The sequence below is a fragment of the Protopterus annectens genome, chromosome 2.part1 (assembly GCF_019279795.1).
Source record: "Protopterus annectens isolate FY-2018-M chromosome 2.part1, PAN1.0, whole genome shotgun sequence".
Taxonomy (NCBI): Eukaryota; Metazoa; Chordata; order Ceratodontiformes; family Protopteridae; genus Protopterus; species Protopterus annectens.
Window position 1 is genome coordinate 1,456,682,153 of NC_056729.1, and position 20,817 is coordinate 1,456,702,969.

The window sequence follows — 20,817 nt, forward strand, 5'->3', positions numbered from 1 at the left end:
GAAGAGGCAGAAAAGGACCAATTCTCAGAGGGACAATGCCTACTAAATCCGGAAGGCTGTACTTGCAGGAAATCTAACAGTTTACATAAATTTAGCTTTTTCCTCCATCTTTTTAAGTACTACTTCTGCTTTGTAGGCAAACAGGTGGCCTTGGTTTAAGGGAGTATCCAGCAATTTAGCTTTAACATGATCTGGTAAAGATTGCTCCTTAAGCCAAGCATGCCTTCTAACTACAGACCCAGTAACAGCAGCCCGGCAAGATGCCTCTAATGAATCAAAACCACATTGCAAAGTATGTTTTCCAACTTGTTCAGCAGAATGCATTCAATCCTGTAAAATCTTTATTTTCAGCACAGTCAGAAATCAACATAATTTTCTGTTTAAGCAATCCAATAATATGCTGCTGATACTTTTAACATATGAAACTGTCAGTTTAAGGCCCTAATGGCCAAGGTTGCTTAAGTGTATACCTTCTTACCCATCCAGCACCCTGGAATTTCTATCAGAGGAGGTAGGATTTTTGGCAGTAGTAGCCTTAATGCCCTTGGGTCGCTGTGAAAAATGGTCTTAGGATTCACAGTAGGATTTTTAAAGAGGAACTTGTGAGAGTCAGGAACCCTGTAATACCCATCAGGTTTTCTGGGAGCAGGAGGTAAACAATCAGGGGCCAGGCTAGATTCTGAGGAAGGCATCATCAACAATGTCCAGTACAGGAGGGATAGCTAAAGGCCTGTGTTGGGGCAGGAGTAAGAAATCCCTAAGCCTCTTTTTGGAGTCAAGAGTAATCCTGGCTTTCCCAGCGAAAAATGCTAAGAGTATGCCAAGTTTCACCAAAAGAGAAATCCTCTGGAGGGAAAGCAGAGGGAATGGGGTCCTCTGCATCAGAATCCTCATAGGTAGATAAGGGTAAATCCTGGTCATCAGAGGGAACAGAAATTTCAGAGTCCTGATCAGAAGAATCAGAAGGAAAATCAGTCCTAGGTCTCAGAGGGGGAAGGGTGGCTTCCCCTGATTAGAGTAACAAGGTCTTCAGCCATTCTTATCATTTGTTTTTTAGGCATAGAGGCCTGACCATGCAGTCAGGGCGTCGGTTTTCTAGGCATGGATCGAGTTTTAGGCCTTGAAGAAGAAGATTGCGTCGGTTTAATATGCAAGTCAGTAGGCCTGAATACACCCTCAGAAGCCAGTGCCTGCACAGCGGCTCCGGACCCATCCAAGGTAGAGACAGCCACAGGTTCCACAGTGGAAGAAGCATCTCGCGGCATACTGGACTCCAAATGGGTCTCAGTAGAGGCCTGTGAATCTGAAGTAGCGGGTATCAAGGGCTGCGAAAGCGCCTCACTGAGTACCGGCAAACTGGCAACTAGCTTAGGAGAAGCGTCGGCAGCTTTGGACCTATGCGGTCTGTCACTGTCTTTATCTTTGCGTTTTTTCGGAATGTCAGTAGTCGGGCAGCTTACTGAAGCCATTTCTGGATAACTGAACAGTGTACCAAAATATTTAGAAGTGTAAATGAACAGACAACGAATAGTTTGAGGTTTGAATAAGGCACAAAACTGAAAGCAAGGTACGTTGTGGTCTGGGCCTAATCAAGGAATGCAGTACGAATGAAAATCTTTGAGGTATTTGCTTTCCACAAGAAATACAATTGTTAACTTTTACTGACATCGGTTTAGAGCAAGAAAAAGGTTCCCCAATGGGGTACTTAGCTTAGTTGAAGACTTCAGTTATGAAACTCGAAAACGAAAATGTCAGGAGTCGGCCAACCGGCACTTGCGAACTGCTTCTGCTTCGGGCACCGCATGGCATGAAAGACTGATGTAACGGCATCTGTTGCATGCTTTATACCCCTGATGACCTGACGTCATGGAAGATGAGACAGCAACCGACACAGGACCCAAGATTTTGATAATCAGGCCGAATGAGGGCTACTGCAAGCAGATAACCCAAATGTGATGACTGCAACAGTGAAACACGAAGAACATCCAACAAGGTTCCCTTCTTATGTATCACAAAACAATCTGTTGGGCTGAATTACAACAGGTCCCAGAAACAGCTTATTCAAAGCTTGTAGGGCCAGAACAGCAGCACATAGCTCATAACAGCACTTGACAGCTAATAGTCCCCCTTTACAGATGGTAGCAGAACTCCTAAACAGTAATGGAATAAAGCTGGACTCTTCACTCCACCATAGAAGCATCCTTTATTACAGCTTGCGAATAGCGTGTCTGCAGGAAAACCAAGTGCAGGTTGGTGGGTATTTGATGGGCAACAAGGATCTATTACTAGATACAAATTTGTGAGCAAATGACGACTCTGCAACCACTGATGCCTTAAAGTCTACTCCATTCCTACATCACCACATGTGTAAATGCCACTAAGAAGAAAATGGTGGCTCTTAAATCCAGAATGTGAAGTGGGGTCTGTGTAACTGGACCTTCTGCTGCATTCCCACCTTGCTGCATTCCCACCTTGGTTGCCAATTTCATGAATTCCTGGATCATCTTTGTAAACAGGGCAACTCCTCACGAATGAGCCCAACCTCAAGTTGGGATCAGACAGTATCGTTTCCAATTAAGGTTATCTGTAGTCATAGAAGCAACAGGGACACCACTAGGAAATCTTAAAAAAATGTAGTCACCAAAAGCTAGTCATTCTACTACAGCATATGAATATTCTCCAAAAAAAACTTTGTTCAATACTTTGGTAAACATTCCTTCTGCAGGTAAATATCCCAACAATGCTTTTTAATGAAAGTGGTGCTCATCTAGAGGAAACTGACAGAATCCGCTGTGAAATGCAAACCACAAACCAAGCAGCAGAAATAAAAGAACACGACAAAAAACAGACAATCCAATTTAATAAAAGCAATTAGTCTCTAGTGCCTCGGCTTCAAAAGAGCGTTCCAGGAGTCTTCCAGAGGAATAGTGGCACTGTTGTGAGTTAACAGGGCTGGTTCAAAGCTGTGGAGAACACCCCAACCTTACCAGGTTACTCATCCTACACCACACTTTCAGACCCCAAACAGAGGGCTACAAAGTCAAAGGAGGTGGAGTTTCAATATTTATCAAAGACATACACACCCCCAGGCTGGTCAAACAATATGAGGCACAGTCCCAGTGCAGATAACTGTTGACAAAACACCTGTTGCCAAAACACCTATTCAAATCATAGCAAGGCTACAGACCCCCTACCATGACTCAAGACACCCACCCCACCTATCTGGACTTACTTGAATCTTCGAAGATTCAACCCTCTTCCTTGATCCTGGGTGACTAACTACCCAACCATAAAGTGGAAGACCTATTCTAGCCCAAGTATGAATGCCCAGGGATTCCTTGACTTTTGTCAATGATCAGCTGGTTGACACACCTACGAGAGGTGAAAATATCCTGGACCTTGTACTAACCAACATGAATAGCCAACTGTAGCACCCCTACAGTATCATTCTCTTTGGTAAGATCTGACCATAAAGCAATCACCTTCGAATTCACCATCTCCCCTGAACCCCCCCCCCCCATCAGAGTCAAACAAAAAAACTTTTCCAAAGCTGACTACAATCTCCTGAGAACTGGTATAATCAACTTCTCAGCTACAGTCCTTTCAGTAGGAACTAGCACTTATATCACTCTACACCAAACAATTATACGAGCACTTACATAGCTGTACGGACTCGACAATACCAGACAGGACCAAATCTTCAAGGAAGAGTAAACCTGTCTGGTGGACATCAGCAATAAAAAAACTCTAAAGGAAAAAAATGCTGCCTAGGACCAAGAAGGAGCATGTGCCAAGTTGGAAGCAATCTCTCCTTTGTCTGAACAAGCAAAATAAGGTCACTGGTGAAATCCTCTAAGGCAGAGTCCAAATTGGCCACATCCACTTAGGACAATCACAAGGGCTTCTTCAAATACGACCGCAGCCTGAAGGGCAACACCAAAATCTGCTCTCCCCTGTCCGGACATCAGTAAACCAGGACATCCCCAGCACCTGCATCCTTCCCCTCATAACCAGGGAGCAGGCGTTTAATTCCCTCTCAAATGCAAAAAATACAGTCTCCATGGGAACAGACAACATCCCTGCCTGTATCCTACAAGAATTCAAACATGAGTTGTCAGCTTCATTAGGCACCTTATTCAACCAAAGACTGAGCACCAGCTTCATCCTAGCCAAATGGAAGACAACCACTGTGATACCTCTACACAAAGGTGGAGTGTCCAGTAACCCAGGCAATAAGCCCATCATCCTAACTAGCCTGATCTGCAAGGCCACAAACATATTATGGACCTTATAAACAAGGACACTGGCAACCTCCCAACGCTTGACCCCACACAGTTTAGTTTTGTCAAAGGAAGATCATGCCGGTTAAACTTGGTTGACTTTTTCAAAACAGTCAAAGCCATGGACGAGGGGAAGACTGTGAACATGGCCTGCCTAGACCTAGCCAAAGCCTTCGACACTATTCCCCACTCAGGCATAATAGATAACCTCTACCAGCTAGGCATCAACTCATTTGTTACCAGATGTGTAGCTAACTGGCTCACTGATAGAACCCAGTCAGTGAAAATAGGGGAAGCCACCTCTAGTAGTACACCCATAACGAGCGGTGTACCCCAAGGAACGGTCTTGGGGCCTCTGTTTGGGATATACTTTTCTAAGGTGCAAGCCAAAACCAGTGGTCTGTTGCTGACCAAGTTTGCAGGTGACTGCAAGCTGGGTGCTGTCTTAAACTCCCCTAGTGATGTGAACATCTTCCAAGAGGGCCTTACCCTAACAAATGACTGGTGCCAGAAGCATGACCTCAAACTAAATGCCAAGAAATACATCATTATCCCCTTTGGGGAAAATGAGTCGTGAGGGGCTGGGGCACCCAGGTTAAAAACAACCTGAGTTTTGACCACCATGTTGCCTCCATCGTACGGACAGCTTTCTACATGCCCCACCTCATAAGTAAGGGTATTTCATCCAGGAACACGGGGGGTCATAACATCCCTGTGGCTCCTCCCTTATCAGACCCATTATTGAGTACAATGCTCCCTTGCCAAGCATATGCAGCAGCTGGAGAGACCACAGAGGTTCATGACCAGGAAAATCCAGGGTCTCAAACACCTGCCTATACAGACAGGCTAAAAGCCCTATCCCTCTACTCAGTCTCATACAGACTGCTCAGAGATGACCTGTATCTGACATGCAAGGCCATCTCAGACCCAACCTTGATGGAGTTTGCTCCATTTCCGTAAATCAAACTCCACTTGCGCAATCCACACGCAAGGCCTCAACCTGGTCTGTGACATTACTAGAACTTGTCGGCGGGAAAGATATCTGTCCCAAAGACTCCCCCATCTATGGAATAGACTCCCTCACCATGTCAAGCATAGTACCTCTCTAACCCTCTAAGAGGAACATCGACGACTGGATGGAAAACAGAAAATACACCCCTGGGATCCCACCTGTGTCCCTGCTGGACAGGGGAAACAGGTGCTGACTTTGTGGGAACAGTGAGAAAATTCTTGGCTAGGCTTATAAGAGCATCTGGCCCAATAGCCTAATGTCATTCTATGAACCTATGGAAACAAAGAGGACTCCTTGCATGGAACTTCTTAGAAAGCCACTGAAGTATAACTTGGTGCCCTGATGTTCTGAATGCTTTACATAATTAGACAACCCCAAACATTAGTTGTGAAAAGTCTGCCAGCTCCTCAGCATGCTACCAACTGTACTGTCAAGTCCTACACTACTCAAAACACACATTAGTGTTAAGGTAAAGGCATCACTGGTATATACAGTGTAAATGGGCGTGCCTTCGTTGAAGGTTGAACGTCGAGCTGGCACCTCGGCATTCGTGAAAATCTACTGCCAATCAGTAACGGACCTGAGTTCCGCTGTGGCGACCCCTAACCGGGAAAAGTTGAAAGACAACAACAACAAGCAGGAAAGTGGTTATTTGGAACAGGCGTGAATTAAAATTAAGCAAAGTAGTTACAGTTAATGTTCGCTAAATGCTCTAATGATGTATAAAAGGTTGTTCAGAAATTAAGTTAAAAAGTCCTTACCTGATTTGCTACAACAGCATCCTGAGGATCATCTGGTTCTGCTGCTGCCAATAGTGCTTGTAACGATAATAACACTGTCCTTAATGTCATAGCAGCTGCCCTAGGAGGAGATGCATGCCAAAGTTATATTTGCTTACACCTTGCCTTAAAAATATGTCACACAGATTACTTCTCCCTTTTTCAATACAAGACTGCTAAAATATCACTTCCCTACAGAATGTACATACACAAAGTCATGTCATAAAAGACAAAGTGTACACAAGTTGCCATGTTTCATTCAAGGAGCTATATTATATTTTCACATCAGCTGATAATGTCACTTTTTCTCATGCAAGAATGTTGGTAAACTAATTCTAATACAGATATTTAAAGCAAACTCATTCTGCTAATGCTACAAACAAAAGTGGAAATTCTTATTGGTCAGTGGACGCTTACAATTCTTTTATGATTTTCTAGAAGAAGAATATGCTCCCTGGCAGCAGAATAAAATGTATGGAACAGTGCGCATCAGAAAACAGTTTTGTAAGTTACTTACCTGAACCGCAAACCTTTGAGAAGTCAATGAAACGGTTAAAAGTTGCATTTAAGTTTACAAACTTCATGCTGCTTTTCTAGATCAGAGTTTATCAACTGTGCTCTTTATTTCATTTATTAACCAAATAAGCTCAATGGACAGATGTGCTTCTTTTCCAGGGTAACATGACAGCCCTGCCTGGTTAAGTGACTTGTTCAGAGTTACAAAACAGCCAAATAGAGACCGAGGGGAATCGAACCCTGGACTACTGGATTATAAGCTCATAGGTTGGTACTAGGCTATTGGCTCTAGGGCCCATACAAGCCTAGCCATAACAATTCCGTGTGGGTAATAACCTTAATCTTCTGCATAGACAAGTGTTAAACTATGTGCCCTTATAACAATCAGTACCAATGTTAGCCACAAGCCAACACTGTGTGAAATTTTAGTTGGTAAGTGAGGTAATCTTATACAGCTAACATTGCTAGGAGCTTTTTTCTATTCCCTGTGTCCTTACTCTGACCCTCACAGGGAAATGGTACTGCTGCAATTACATGCTGTAGAAAAATGTAGTGCTGTAATGATTCCAACAGTAACTCTACAACATGCTAGCTAACACAGCTGTAAAACCAACAAAAGACAAATCGACACAACTTTGTTAGGAAGGATCTCTTTCTCATGACCTACTATTATGGTAAACATCTTTAACTGTACTATCTTCTATGTGAAGGGTCACTGCAACTGTATCACTATCGGGGGGGGGGGGGGGGCATTTGGATAACAGCTACAGGAACTCCTGAGGCACAACTGTGCCAAAACCTGGTATACCTCTGTGTTGTGCTTACACTTTTTAATGTTTGGCAAATGTGTGGACAGTAGTCCACTTAGCAGTTTCCAAAAGGGCTAGTGTAGAAACATTTTTTTAATTATGCTGATAATGCCCAAGAATACTCTGCCTTAATGGTACCTTACAGAAATTTACTGGAATTTGTCTTGGTTCTGTTCACTCTCTAAGTTTATGCAATTTTTTGGGTGGTCCTACAATGCAAATCCAGGGAAAGTGTGAAAATGGGTCCTCCAGATCACTGCTAAACCCCAGTTACAGTGAAATAAACAGATACATATTAAGTAGGGCAGGTTGATACATATTCTGCTTACTGACAAGCAAGCTTTCTTTCACTTGCTTGAAAGTCAACCCCCCCAAGGAGAAGGGCCATCATCCAGACAACCATCATTTTGTATTACTGCCCTAGCTTTCTATTAAACCAACAGTGGTCTAGATGATTAAAAACAGCAGAGCTCTCACAGTGTTTAGCCTACAACCACTGCATGCTTCTGAACGTGCACCCTTCCCCAATCATCTAGCTACAATGGCTTGCTCTTTTGTAAGCATTTGGCTCACAGGGTGACAGCTTGCAAACCAAACCCCTATTTGTCGGACATGCAGCAAACTCTCAACAGAACCAGAATACAAAGAAAATCTCAAGCAATAGATACAGAAGTTATGTACTTACCATAAAGTACAGTTGTGTACCTACCATAAATGTAGATGTTAGAGTGTATTCACTGTTGCAGTCATTACACTTGGGTTATCCTGCTGGCAGGCTACCCGCAGTCGGCCTGAATTCCAAAGTCCTGGTGTGGCGTCGGTTGCTGTCGCCTCTTCCCTGACGTCAGTGCTCCAGGGGTATAAAAGATGCAGCCAACGCCATTTTCTTCAGTTTTTCTTGCCCCAGATGTCAGGTGCCCCCAAAAGGGTAGGCTAATTGCTTATAAAAGCATGCAGCAAAATAAACAATACCTTCATCTACAAGCAAATACACCACATAGGTTGTATAGGAGAGAGAAGTACAGATAAGTCCCAGCAAAGAAACGGGGATGGTGGGTGGGTAACCTGGACTGAAACAGTGAATACACTCGAACATCTACATTTATGGTAGGTACACAACTGTACTATGTTCATCGTGTTTCACTGTTAAAGTCATTACACTTGGGTTGAATCCCAAAGCTGAGGTTGGGCGGCTGGGTCTAAACAGAATTAGGAGTGGCTATAAGGCCCTGCAGAACTGCAGTGGCAAAGCCTGCTCTGGATTTAGAGTAAAGAGGTAAGTGGTAATGCTTAGTAAAAGTGTGCAGTGAAGTCCAAGTTGCAGCCTCCAAAATATCCTTGGTTGGTACTCCCCTGAGGAAGGCTGCTGAGGTGGCTGCTGCCCTGGTAGAATGTGGTCTAATGCCCTTAGGCACTGACTTGCCATGCTGTGAATAGCAGAAACGAATGCAGTGTCTTATCCATTTTGAAATAGTCTGCTTTGAGATAGCCTTTCCTTGTGATCCTGCAGAGTATGCCATTAAAGCTTTAGTTTTGTCCAAGTAGAAGCGTAGCTGTCTGTGTATGTCCAAAGAATGCAGAAGTCTCTCCCCTTTATTCTGTGGGTTTGGGAAAAAAGTAGGCAAATGAATGGTTTGGTTAAGAGCCACACTGGACACCACCTTAGGCATAAATGTTTGATTTGTCCTTAGAGAAACCCTGTCCTGATGGAAGATAATAAAAGGTTCCACAGCCATCAATGCCTGTAACTCTGAGACTCTTCTTGTTGAAGTTATTGCTAGGAGCAGAGCTGTTTTCCATGATTTGAATTTTATCTCAGTTGTATTGGCTGGCTCGAAAGGAGGCTGTGTGAGTTTTTCCAAGAGAAAATTGAGGTCCCATGCAGGTATTGGTGCTCTCCTTGGAGGTCTTGTATTTTTGGCCCCCCTGAGGAACTGCCTAAGCAGTGGATGTGAAAAAAAGGTGGGTTTGCATTGTAATGAGCTGAAACGGCAGAGGCATGAATCTTAATTGATGAGAAGGATAGACCTTTGTCCAGCATCTCAGTTAGATATTGTAAAATCTGAGGCATATTTGGGACAAGCGTGTCAATTCCTTGTGCCTGGTTCCAAGCAACAAATCTCTTTCATTTTTCTGCATAAGATTTTCTGGTGCTAGGCCTCCTGGCCTCCAAAATAACATCCATAACCGCTTTAGAGAGAGGTGTATTCTGAATGGTTACACTATCTGCCATGCAGCCAGATTTAGGGTTCTGAGTTGACTGTGTAGGATCTGATTTTGTTGGGTCAGTAAATGAGGAATTTGAGGCAATGTCCAGGCTGGGCCTTGGGACAAGCTCCTTAGGATTGGGTACCAGTGTTGGCGTGGCCAATCTGGGGCAATAAGTATAATTTGTGGCTTCTCTTGTCTGACCTTTAGGAGTACCTTGGGGAGGAGAGGCAGTGGAGGAAAGGCATATACTGTAAGGTTGTTCCAGCTGAATAACAAGGCATCCACTTTCCATCTTAAGTCCTTGTGCAGAATCTCTGAAGTTGGCAGTTGTGAGGAGAGGCAAAAAGATCCGTGTCTGGGCATCCCCATTTCCTTGTTATCATGCTGAAGATTTGTGGATCTAGTTTCCACTCGTGAGGATCCATAAGGTTTCTGCTTAGTTCGTCTGCCAGAGCATTTGTTTTTCCTGGCAGGAATTGTGCTTGGGAAGTCAATGCTGTGTTCCACAAAATCATGGCTTGTCTGCAGAGGGGGTAGGAATGTGTGCCCCCCTGCTTGTTTATGTACCACAACTGTGGTGTTGTCTGTCTTTATCAGCAACTGTCCTGGATGAAGTAGGTCCTTGAAGGCTGTCAGGGCATTTTGTACAGCTAGCATCTCTTTTTGATTGATGTGAAGATGCCTTTGGCTTGGGGGCCATGTCCCCTGAATACATTTTCCTGCCATGTGGGCCCCCCAGGCATAACCTGATGCATCTGTTGTTAGTGTTTGCCTGGCGGTGGGTAAAGTGAATGGCTGTCCCTTGTTGTGGTGACAGGCCTGTGCCCACCAACAAAACTCATGTTGCAGGGATGGAATGAGTGAAATTAATGATACCACGCTGCGGCAATGTTGAGTCCAAACACTTTTTAGATATCACTGTAGTTTCCTCATATACAGTCTTGCATATGGAATTAGCAGAATGCAGGAGGCCATGTAGCCCAGAGCCTCCAGAATTGTTCTTGCAGATAACTGGGTCTTTGTTGCCATGCTTTTGAAGTAAGAAGTCAGTTGCCTTTGTTTGTCTGGTGTGAGATAAGCCATCTGGGCAGTTGTATTTAAGCTTGCATCCAGAAATATTATCTCTTGAAAGGGTACTAATTTTGATTTATTTTCGTTTACTGTGTACCCTAGGCAAATTAGTAATCTTTTTTACAAACGCCAGATGCTTTAGTAGAATGTTTTTCATCTCTGCTTGAATAAGGCAGTCGTCCAAGTATGGATATATTTGAATTCCTCTTTGTCTGCAAAACGCAATTACTGGTGCCAGGCATTTTGTGAAGACCCTGGGCGCAGTAGATAAGCCAAAGGGCAGTGCAGAGAATTGGTAGTGCATTGAGCCAGCTATGAATCTTGAGGTATCTTCTGCAAGAGTGCCTGACTGGGACATGCAGGTATGCCTCTGAGGTCCAAAGTTACAAGCCAAGCCTTCTTGCCCAGCATGGGCAGAAGCTGTTGCAGAGTCAACATTTTGAATTTCGGAACATCCAGAAAGGTATTTAGAATAGACAGGTCCAGAACTGGTCTTCATGCTTTGTCCTTTCTTGGTACTAAGAAAAGTCTTGAGTAAAATACTTGTCCCTGCTCTTGTTGTGGCACTGGTTGAATGGCCCTCATGTCCATGAGAGATGAAACTTGTTTTTGTGCCTCTGTCCATTGATTGTGTGGCAGGTCTGGCATACCTTTTGCCTTTTAAACCAAAAACTGAAATGATTACTTAAACTACGAATTAAAAATATAATAAACTGATGCAAGCAATGACGGCAACCCGAACTCGTGAAACCAACAACTTTAACTGTAAAGCACTTTTCGTTTTGATTGAATTAACAAAGCGCTTTACAATTAAAGTTGTTGGGTTTCACGAGTTCGGATTGCCGTCATTGCTTGTAGTTTATTATATTTTTAATACCTTTTGCCTTTGGAAGGGTGTGAAAGTGGAACCTGTAGCCCTGAGAGACTATATTTAGGACCCATTTGTCCTGGGTGATCATGTGCCAATTTTGTGAAAAAAAGTGCTAGCTTTTCCCCTAAGGGTGCTGCCAAAAGATAAGTGCTTGGCATTGGCAGAGGGAAGTCATTGGGACTGTTTTCTATATGGCTGCGATTTGTCTTCTCCGCTTTTGGAGGTAGAAGCACCCCATTGTTTGGGCCTGTATGAGCCCTGGGGCTGATGTCTGCCTCTAGGGCGTCTGTATCTGCCTCTTTGTGGCCTGTCTGACATGGGAAAGGGCCAATTCTTAGGCCAGTTCCTGCTAAATCTGGGTGGCTGTACCTGTAAGAAATCCTTCAGTGTCTGCATAGATTTAGATTTAGCCTCCATTTTCTTCAACACCTCTTCTGCCTTAACACCAAACAAAGTATCATGCTGTAATGGAGCATCCAATAATTTTGCTTTAACAATGATCAGGCAGAGTCTGTTCCTTTAACCAAGCATGCCTTCTAATAACAGAACCTGTTAGAGCAGCCCTGCAAGAGACCTCCAGCGAATCATAACCACATTGCAAAGTATGTTTTCCCACTTGTTCAGCTGCATGCAATAAATCCTACAATCCCTTGTTCGCAGAACATTCAGAATTTGTCAACATTTTCTATTTTAACAGAGACATTAAGTATTGCTGATATTTAAGCATATGAAACAGACAATTTAAAGCCCTTACAGCCAAGGTAGCAGAAGTGTAAACTTTTTTCCCCCCATCTGTCTAGTGCCCTGGAATCTCTATCTGAGAGGACAGGGATTTTTGCAGTAGCAGCCTTGACCCCTTTGGGACCCTGAGAAATAGTTTCTGGGTCAGCAGCAGGGTTTTTATATAGAAATTTATGAGAATCTGGAACCCTGCAGTATCTGTCTGGCTTAACAGGTGCAGGCGGTAAAGAGTCGGGAGGACAGGCTGGACTCTGAAAATACATCTACAATGTCTAGAACAGGTGGAATAGCAAGAGGTCTGTGCTGAGGTAGTAGAAGAAAACCTCTGAGCCTTTTCTTAGAATCTGAATAATCTTGGCTCTCCCAGTGGAAATGCTCCCTCATGGTCTGCAGGGTTTCCCCAAAAGAGTAATCCTCAGGAGGAGAAGCTGAAGGAATAGATTCTTCAGCATCAGAATCCTCATAGGGAGGAATAGAGTATCCCTGTTCTGAAGAGGAGTCAGAGGACATGGAAACCTGATCAAAGGAATCATTTTCAGTATCTTGCCTAGGCCTCTTATCAGGAGGGGGATGGGAACCCCTGATCAAATTAGGTCTTCGGCCATTTTGAGCATCTGTTTCTTAGGCATGGAAGTCTGTCCTGGAGAATGCTGTACTTGTTTCCTTGTCTTTCAAACTGTTTTAGTCTTTGATGTTGAAGTTGGCTTGATGTAAAGCTGTGTAGGTCTGAAATCATCCTCAGAAGCCAATGCCTGCTCAGCGGCTCCGGACCCATCTGAGGGATTAGTTTCCAAAGGCCCAATACCTTGAGTATTCAGAGGCCTAGCTGTCTCCACGTGGGAGTCGGAGGTAGCGGGTGTCAGGGGCTGCGAAAGCACCTCACTGAGAACTGGCGACTGGCCTAGAAGAGGCTTCGTCGTCGGTGTTGGGCATCGGATGCCTGTGCTTTTCTTTTTCCTTGCGTTTTTTATGAATTCCGGTCGTCGGTTGTTCCGATTGCATTATATAGTTAAACCTTTGGCCAAAGTAATGAAAAGCAAAATCATACCGACGCTTAATAGTGCGTTATTTAAATCTAGCACAAAACCTACAACTAGCTACGTCGTGGTCAGGGCTTAGGCAAGGAATACAGTAAGAATGAAAATCTTTATGAGGTATTTGCTTCCCACAAGAAATACAATTGTTAACTTTTTCTGACATCGGTCTGGAGCAAGAAAAAAAGTTTCCCCAATAGGGTATTTAGCTTTATAGAAGACTTCAGATCTGAAATTAAATTTTGAAAATCTCAGGAGTCGGCCGACCGGCACTTGCGAGCTGCTTTTGTTTCGGGCACCACGCGGCAAGAAAGACTGGAGAAAATGGCGTCGGCTGCATCTTTTATAACCCTGGCACACTGACGTCAGGGAAGAGGCGACAGCAACAGATGCCGGACCAGGACTTTGGAATTCTTGCCGACTGCGGGTAGCCTGCCAGCAGGATAACCCAAGTGTAATGACTGCAACAGTGAAACACGAACATCGTTCCAGATGAGTTTTTCATCTCGCCTTCATCCTTACACATGGGCTTGGAGCCGATCCACTGGCTCCGGGCCGGCCGCTTTCACAAGCTCATGGTCTTAGAGTAGCTCGAGGCCAAGTCCCCATTCCATAATGCTCTCTGTCTCACCTCAGATCTAGTTTGCTGATCCCAGCTTGTAACATATATAAAGTACAGTTTTGTACCTACCATAAATGTAGATGTTCGAGTGAATACACTGCTGCAGTCATTACACTTGGGTTATCCTGCCGTCAGGCGGTTCCCCAGTCAGCCTGAGTTCCAAAGTCTTGGTCCGGCGTCTGCTGCTGTCGCCTCCTCTCTGACGTCAGTGTGACAGGAGTATATAAGATGCAGCAGACGCCATTTTCTTCAGTTTTTCTTGCCCCAGATTTCAGGCGCCTCTAAATAGTAAGGCAATTCCAATTGCTAATAAAACATACATAAGAACTAGCAAAAAACAACTTACAGCTACCAGCAAATACTCCCCATAGGTAGTAAGGGTAGAAGACATAGGTACGTATCAGCCAGTAAGAGGGGAAGGAGGGAGGGTAACCTGGACTGCAGCAGTGTATACACTCTAACATCTACATTTATGGTAAGTAGAAAACTATTATGTTCATCGTGTTACACTGCTGCAGTCATTACTCTTGGGTAGAATCCCATAGCTGAGGTAGGGTGGCTGGTTCTATAAGGCATTAGGGGTGGCTATAAGGCCCTGCAGCACTGCAGTGGCGAAGCCAGCTCTGGATTTAGAGTGTAGAGGTAGATGGTAATGCTTGGTGAAGGTATGTACAGAACTCCAAGTTGCTGCTTCCAAAATATCCTTGGTAGGTACTCCCCTGAGGTAGGCAGTTGAAGTGGCTGTTGCCCTGGTGGAGTGAGATTTAAGCTGCTAGGTACAGGTTTTCCATGGTACGTGTAGCAGAAACGTATACAATGTCCTATCCATTTTGAAATAGTCTGTTTTGAAACTGCTTTCCCCTGTGCTCCTGCAGCATATGCTACCAATAATTGCCCAGAGTTTCTGAAAGCTTTGGTTTTGTCCAAGTAGAAGCGTAACTGCCTGTGAATGTCCAAAGAGTGCAGTAGTCTCTCCCCTTTATTCTGTGGTTTAGGATAAAAAGTTGGCAGGTGAATAGTTTGGTTTAGAGCCACACTGGATACCACCTTTGGCATAAACGTAGGGTTAAGTTCTTAAAGACACCCTGTCCTGGTGGAAAATGAGGAAAGGTTCCACTGCCATTAGGTGCCTGTAATTCTGAAACTCTTCGTGCTGATGTTATTGCCAGGAGCAGAGCAGTTTTCCAAGAGATCTATTTTAATTCTGCTGTGTTAGCTTGCTCAAAAGGAGGTAAAGTTAGTTTTTCCAAAACAAAGCAGAGGTCCCAAGTTGGAGTAGGTGCTCTATGGGGCGGTCTTATATTTTTAGCCCTTCTGAGGTACTGTTTTAACAGAGGATTAGAGAAAATTAGTGGATCCGTGTTGTAATGAGCAGAGATGGCAGAGGCATGGATCTTGATGGATGAGAAGGAGAGACCTTTGTCCAGCATCTCAGTTAAGTATTGTAGTATCTGAGGAATGTTTGGAACAAGAGGATCAAGGCTGTGAGCTTGGTTCCAGGCACAGAATCTCTTCCATTTATCCGAATAGGCTTTCCTGGTACTTGGCCTTCTGGCCTCCAGAATGGCATCCATAACAGCTTTGGAGAGAGGCATTGCTTGCTTGACTAAGGAATCTTCCATGCAGCTAGGTTTAAAGTCTTTAGCTGGCTGTGTAGAATTTGATTGTTGTGCTGAGTCAGCAGATGTGGGATTTGAGGCAAAATCCAGGGTGGTTCTTGTGCTAAGCTCCTTAAGATTGGGTACCAGTGCTGGCGTGGCCAGCCTGGTGCAATCAGAATAATCTTTCGCTCTTCTAGCCTGGCTTTTATGAGTACCTTTGGCAGGAGAGGAAGGGCTGGGAAAGCGTATACTTGCAGGTTCTCCCAGCTGAATGAGAGGGCATCCACTTTCCATGCTTGTGGATGGTAACTCCTTGTGCAGAATTTTTGTAGCTGGCAGTTTATTGGGGATGCAAACAGATCTATGTCCGGGCTCCACCATTTCTGTGTTATCATTCTGAATATTTGTGGATTCAATTCCCATTCGTGGGGATCCATGATATTTCTGCTTAAGTCATCTGCCAATGTTTTTCTCTCTCCTGGCAGGAATTGTGCTTGCAGATGAACTTGAAGGTTTATATCTGTGTTCCACAAGGTCATGGCTTGTCTGCATAGGGGGTAGGAGTGAGTGCCCCCTTGCTTGTTTATCCTACCCCCTTGCTTGTTTATGTACCACATAACTGTGGTGTTGTCTGCCCATCAGTAGTTGTCCTGGATGCAGCAGGTCCTTGAAAGCTATAAGGGCATTTTGTACAGCTAGCATCTCTTTTTGATTGATGTGAAGATGCCTTTGTTCTGTGGGCCACATGCCCTGAATACATCTGTCTGCCATGTGTGCTCCCCAGGCGTAATCCGATGCATCTGTTGTCAGTGTTTGCCTGGCTGTGGGTTGTGTAAAAGGCTGTCCCTTGAGGTGACAAGCTTGAGCCCACCATTGACACTCCTGCTGAAGTCAAGGGATTAGTGGTATAACTGCTTCCAAACTTTGACAGTGTTGAGACCATACATTCTTTAGGTACCATTGTAGTTTCCTCATATGCAGTTTGGCATATGGAATTAATAGTATGCAGAATGCCATGTAACGCAAGGCCTGCAGAATTTTTCTTGCAGGGAGTTGGGTCTTTGGCCATCAATTGAAAGTATTGAGTCAGTTGTCCTTGCTTGTCTGGCGTGAGATAAGCCATCTGGGCCATTGTGTTCAAGATAAGCCAAAGGGCAGTGCACGGAATTGGTAGTGCATTGAACCAGCTATGAATCTGAGGTATATTCTGCAGTTTTGTCTGATAGGGACATGCAGGTATGCCCCCTTGAGGTCCAAATTCACGAGCCAAGCTTTCTTGCTCAGCATGGGAAGAAGCTGCTGTAATGTCAACATTTTGAATTTCGGAACATCCAGGTAAGTGTTTAGAGATGAAAGATCCAGAATGGGCCTCCAGCTTTGTCCTTTCTGGGTGCCAGAAAGAGTCTTGAGTAAAATCCTTGTCCTTGCTCCTGTGATGGTATCTTTTGAATAGCTCTCATATCCATGAATGCTGTAATTTGTTTTTGTTTTTGAGCCTCTGCCCATTGATTTGGTGGCAGATTTGGCATTCCTTTTAACCTTGGCAGAATGTGGAAGTGGAACCTGTAACCTTGAAATACAATGTTGAGAACCCATTTGTCTTTGATGATCATTTGCCAATTGTGGTAGAAGAGTGCCAGTTTTCCTCCCAAGGGGGCTGCCAAGAGGGATTTGTTTGGCAGCTGTAGTGGGAAGTCATTGCAGCTGCTTTTTATATGGTTGGGGTCTGTCTTACACTTCTGTCTGGCCTGAGGCAACCCACTGCCGAGGCCTATAAGGACCTTGTGTTTGACCTCTACCTCTTGGACGTCTGTATCTTCCCCTTTGAGGTCTGACTGTAATTGGAAAGGACCAATTCTTAGTTGGCCAGTTGCTGCTAAATCTAGGAGGCTGAACCTGTAAGAAATCCTTCACCGTTTGCATAGATTTAGCCTTATCCTCCATTTTCTTTAATACCTCCTTTGCCTTAACTTCAAATAACATATCCTGCTGCAAAGGTGCATCCAATAATTTTGCTTTAACATGATCTGGTAACGCATGTTCTTTTAACCAAGCACGTCTTCCAATGACAGAGCCTGTAACTGCTGCTCTGCAGGAGGCCTCTAGAGAATCAAAACCACATTGCAAAGTATGCTTTCCCACTTGTTCAGCTGCATGCAATAAATCCTGCAATTCTTTAAAATTAGGGGGATCTGATTCTGGAAGCATTTTCTGTTTTAACTGAGACAGTAAAAATTGCTGATATTTTAGCATGTGAAACTGGCAATTTAAGGCTCTCATTGCTAAAGTTGCAGACGTATATACTTTCTTTCCCCATCTGTCTAATGCTCTAGAATCTCTGTCAGAGGTAACTGGATTCTTGGCTGATGAGGCCTCAACTTCTTTGGGTCCCTGAGAAATAGTTTCAGGGTCAGCTACAGGGCTTTTATACAGAAATTTATGCGAGTCAGGGACTATGTAGTATCTGTCGGGTTTAACAGGGGCTGGAGGTAAGGAATCAGGATTTAAGCTGGATTCAGTATACACATCATCCACAATATCTAACACTGGCGGAATAGCAAGGGGTCTGTGCTGAGGTAATAAAAGGAAGTCTCGGAGCCTTTTCTTGGATTCTGAGTAATCCTGGCCTTCCCAGTGGAAATACCCCCTCATGGTATGTAGAGTTTCCCCAAAGGAGTAGTCCTAAGGCGGTCATGCCGATGGAATTGATTCCTCAGCATCAGAATCCTCATAAGGGGGTAAAGAGTATCCTAGGTCTGAGGATGAATCAGAAGAGATGGACACCTGGTCGGATGAGTCCTAGTCTGCATCCTGTCTAGGCCTTTTATCAGGAGGGGAATGGGACCCCCTGATCAGAGTGATTAGGTCTTCGGCCATTTTGAGCATCTGTTTCTTAGGCATGGAGGCCTGCCCTGGAGAATGCTGTATTTGTTTCTTTGATTTTGAAGGAGGCTTAGACTTAGCTGAGGGTTTAATGCTTAATTGAGTAGGTCTGAAGACACCCTCTGAAGCTGTGGGTTGCTCAGCTACTCTGGATCCCTCTGAAAGCTTAGTCTCGTAAGCTGAATAACTTGTGCGCCCGAAGGCCCAGCCATCTCCACGTGGGAGTCAGAGGCGGCCTGTGGTTCTACAGAAGCGGTTGTCAGGGGCTGCGAAGGTGCCTCGCTGAAAACCGGAGAACCGGCGACTGGCCTAGAAGAGGCTTTGTTGTCAGTTTTAGGCTTCGGATACCTATCCTTGTCTTTGCACTTTTTGTGTAGTCCGTCGTCGGAAGTTCCGACGGCATGGTATAATTGAATTTTTTACCAAAATAATGTCGGGCAAAATCAAACAGACATTTAATAGTGTGCTTGTTAAACCTAGCACAAAACCGACAACCAGTGACGGTCATGGTCTGGGCCTAGGCATGGGATACAATAGGAATGGAAATCTTTATGAGGTATTTGCTTCCCACAAGAAATACAGTTCTTAACTTTTACTGACATCGGTCTGAGGCAAGAAAAAGTTTCCCCAATGGGGTACTAAGCTTTGTAGAAGACTTCGGATCTGGATTCGGAATGAAAATCTCAAGAGACGGCCGACCGGCACTTGCGAACTGCTTTAAGACTGAAGAAAATGGCGTCGGCTGCATCTTATATACCCCTGTTGCACTGACGTCAGGGAGGAGGCAACAGCAACAGACACTGGACCAAGACTTTGGAACTCAGGCTGACTGGGGAACCACCTGATGGCAGGATAACCCAAGTGTAATGACTGCAGCAGTGTAACACGATGAACATCATATAACAGATACTCCAGCCGGAGTAAGAAATCGTAAAACAAGACCCACCAGACTGCAAGTCTTACTCGTTCTTCGAGAAGCCTAGAGGGGGAAGGTGGGTGGGAATGTAAGAATGAAGGTGAGATGAACAACTCACATGGAACGTTATGGTAAGTACATAACTTCATTATGTGAAGTTGTTCAATCTCGCCATTCATTCTTACACACTGGTAGCGTCCCAGGCACCCAAATCCTGGGTGGCTCACGGGAGTATATTTTTGAGGACAGTGGAACCAAAGGAAGCCCTGTCCCTGGAGGCCCTGTCTATTTTGTAATGAGTGATGAAGGTATGCGGCTTAGACCAAGTGGCAGCTGCACATATAGTGTCCAAAGGCAGCCTAGCCGCATAACCTGAGGGAGCAGAAACAGCCCTAGTGGAATGCGCTTTCACGCTATGTTCAAATGGATGATTCACTGAGGAATATGTGAATTTTATGCAGTCAGTTAACCATTTGGAAAGAGTAACCTTGGATACTGCTAGCCCTTTCTTTGTGTCAGCATGAGAAACAAAGTTCTGATTTTCTAAATTCTTTTGTTCTGTCCAAATAGAATCTTAATTGCCTGTGAACATCAAGCTTATGCAACATATACTCCAACTTGTTAGAATGATTACTGAAGAAAGTTGGGAGTTCAATAGCTTGAATCAGGTTAGCCTCTGCACACATCTTGGACGGAAAGAAGGGTTAGTCCTCAGTGACACTCTGTCGGGATGAAACACCAAATATGGGGGACTGATAGGGCCTGAAGTTCGGACACTCTACGTGCTGAGGTAATGGCTACCAAGAAGATAGTTTTCCAAGAGAGAAATTTCAAATGGCAGGATGATGCAGGCTCAAAGGGAGGAAGAATAATCCATGACAACACAAAATTCAGATTCCAAGGAGTAAAAGGTTGTCTAACAGGTGGTCTAAGATGTATGGTATCCTTTAGGAAAGCCCTACAGAGTCTGTACGACATTAGGTTAGAACCTTCAGATCCAAGGTGAAAATTTTAAATTGCAGCCAGTTGAACTCTTAAAGTGGCAGCTGCAGCACGGTCATTAAAAAGCTTAGTCAGAACTCCAAAATGCTTGGAATTGGGGTGACATAAGGATCAATATTATTTTAGGAAGTCTAAAAGGCAAATCGCTTCCATTTACTGGCGTACAACTTTCTGGTGGAAGCTTTATCAGAGGATACAAGAATATGATGTACCTCTGAGAAGTCGTGTGACCTGGCTAGGTTGGGAATTGGTGCAGCCAAGTTGTCAACCTGAGGGATTGAAGAGAAGGATGAAGTGCCCCTGACGAATGAGTTAGTAGATCTGGAACTGGGTCCAGAATCCAAGGGTCCTCCAGTTGGTACAGTCGAAGGAAGAGGAACCAAATCTGTCAAGGCCAAAATGGGGCTATTAAAATTACAGTTCTCCCCAGGGCTTTGGCTTTCTGCAAGAATTTTGGAATCAGGGGAAC

At 44.4% G+C, this 20,817-nt stretch overlaps 1 protein-coding gene across 1 annotated transcript in view; it reads right to left on the reverse strand.

The window, feature by feature from the left end:
- Positions 1 to 20,817, reverse strand: part of UBE2K (ubiquitin conjugating enzyme E2 K) — a 1,186,450-nt gene that overhangs the window by 292,774 nt on the left and 872,859 nt on the right. Inside the window, exon 5 of the mRNA XM_044062933.1 lies at positions 6,054 to 6,153. Coding sequence (XP_043918868.1) covers positions 6,054 to 6,153 — 100 coding nt within the window. The remainder of the gene's footprint in view (positions 1 to 6,053; positions 6,154 to 20,817) is intronic.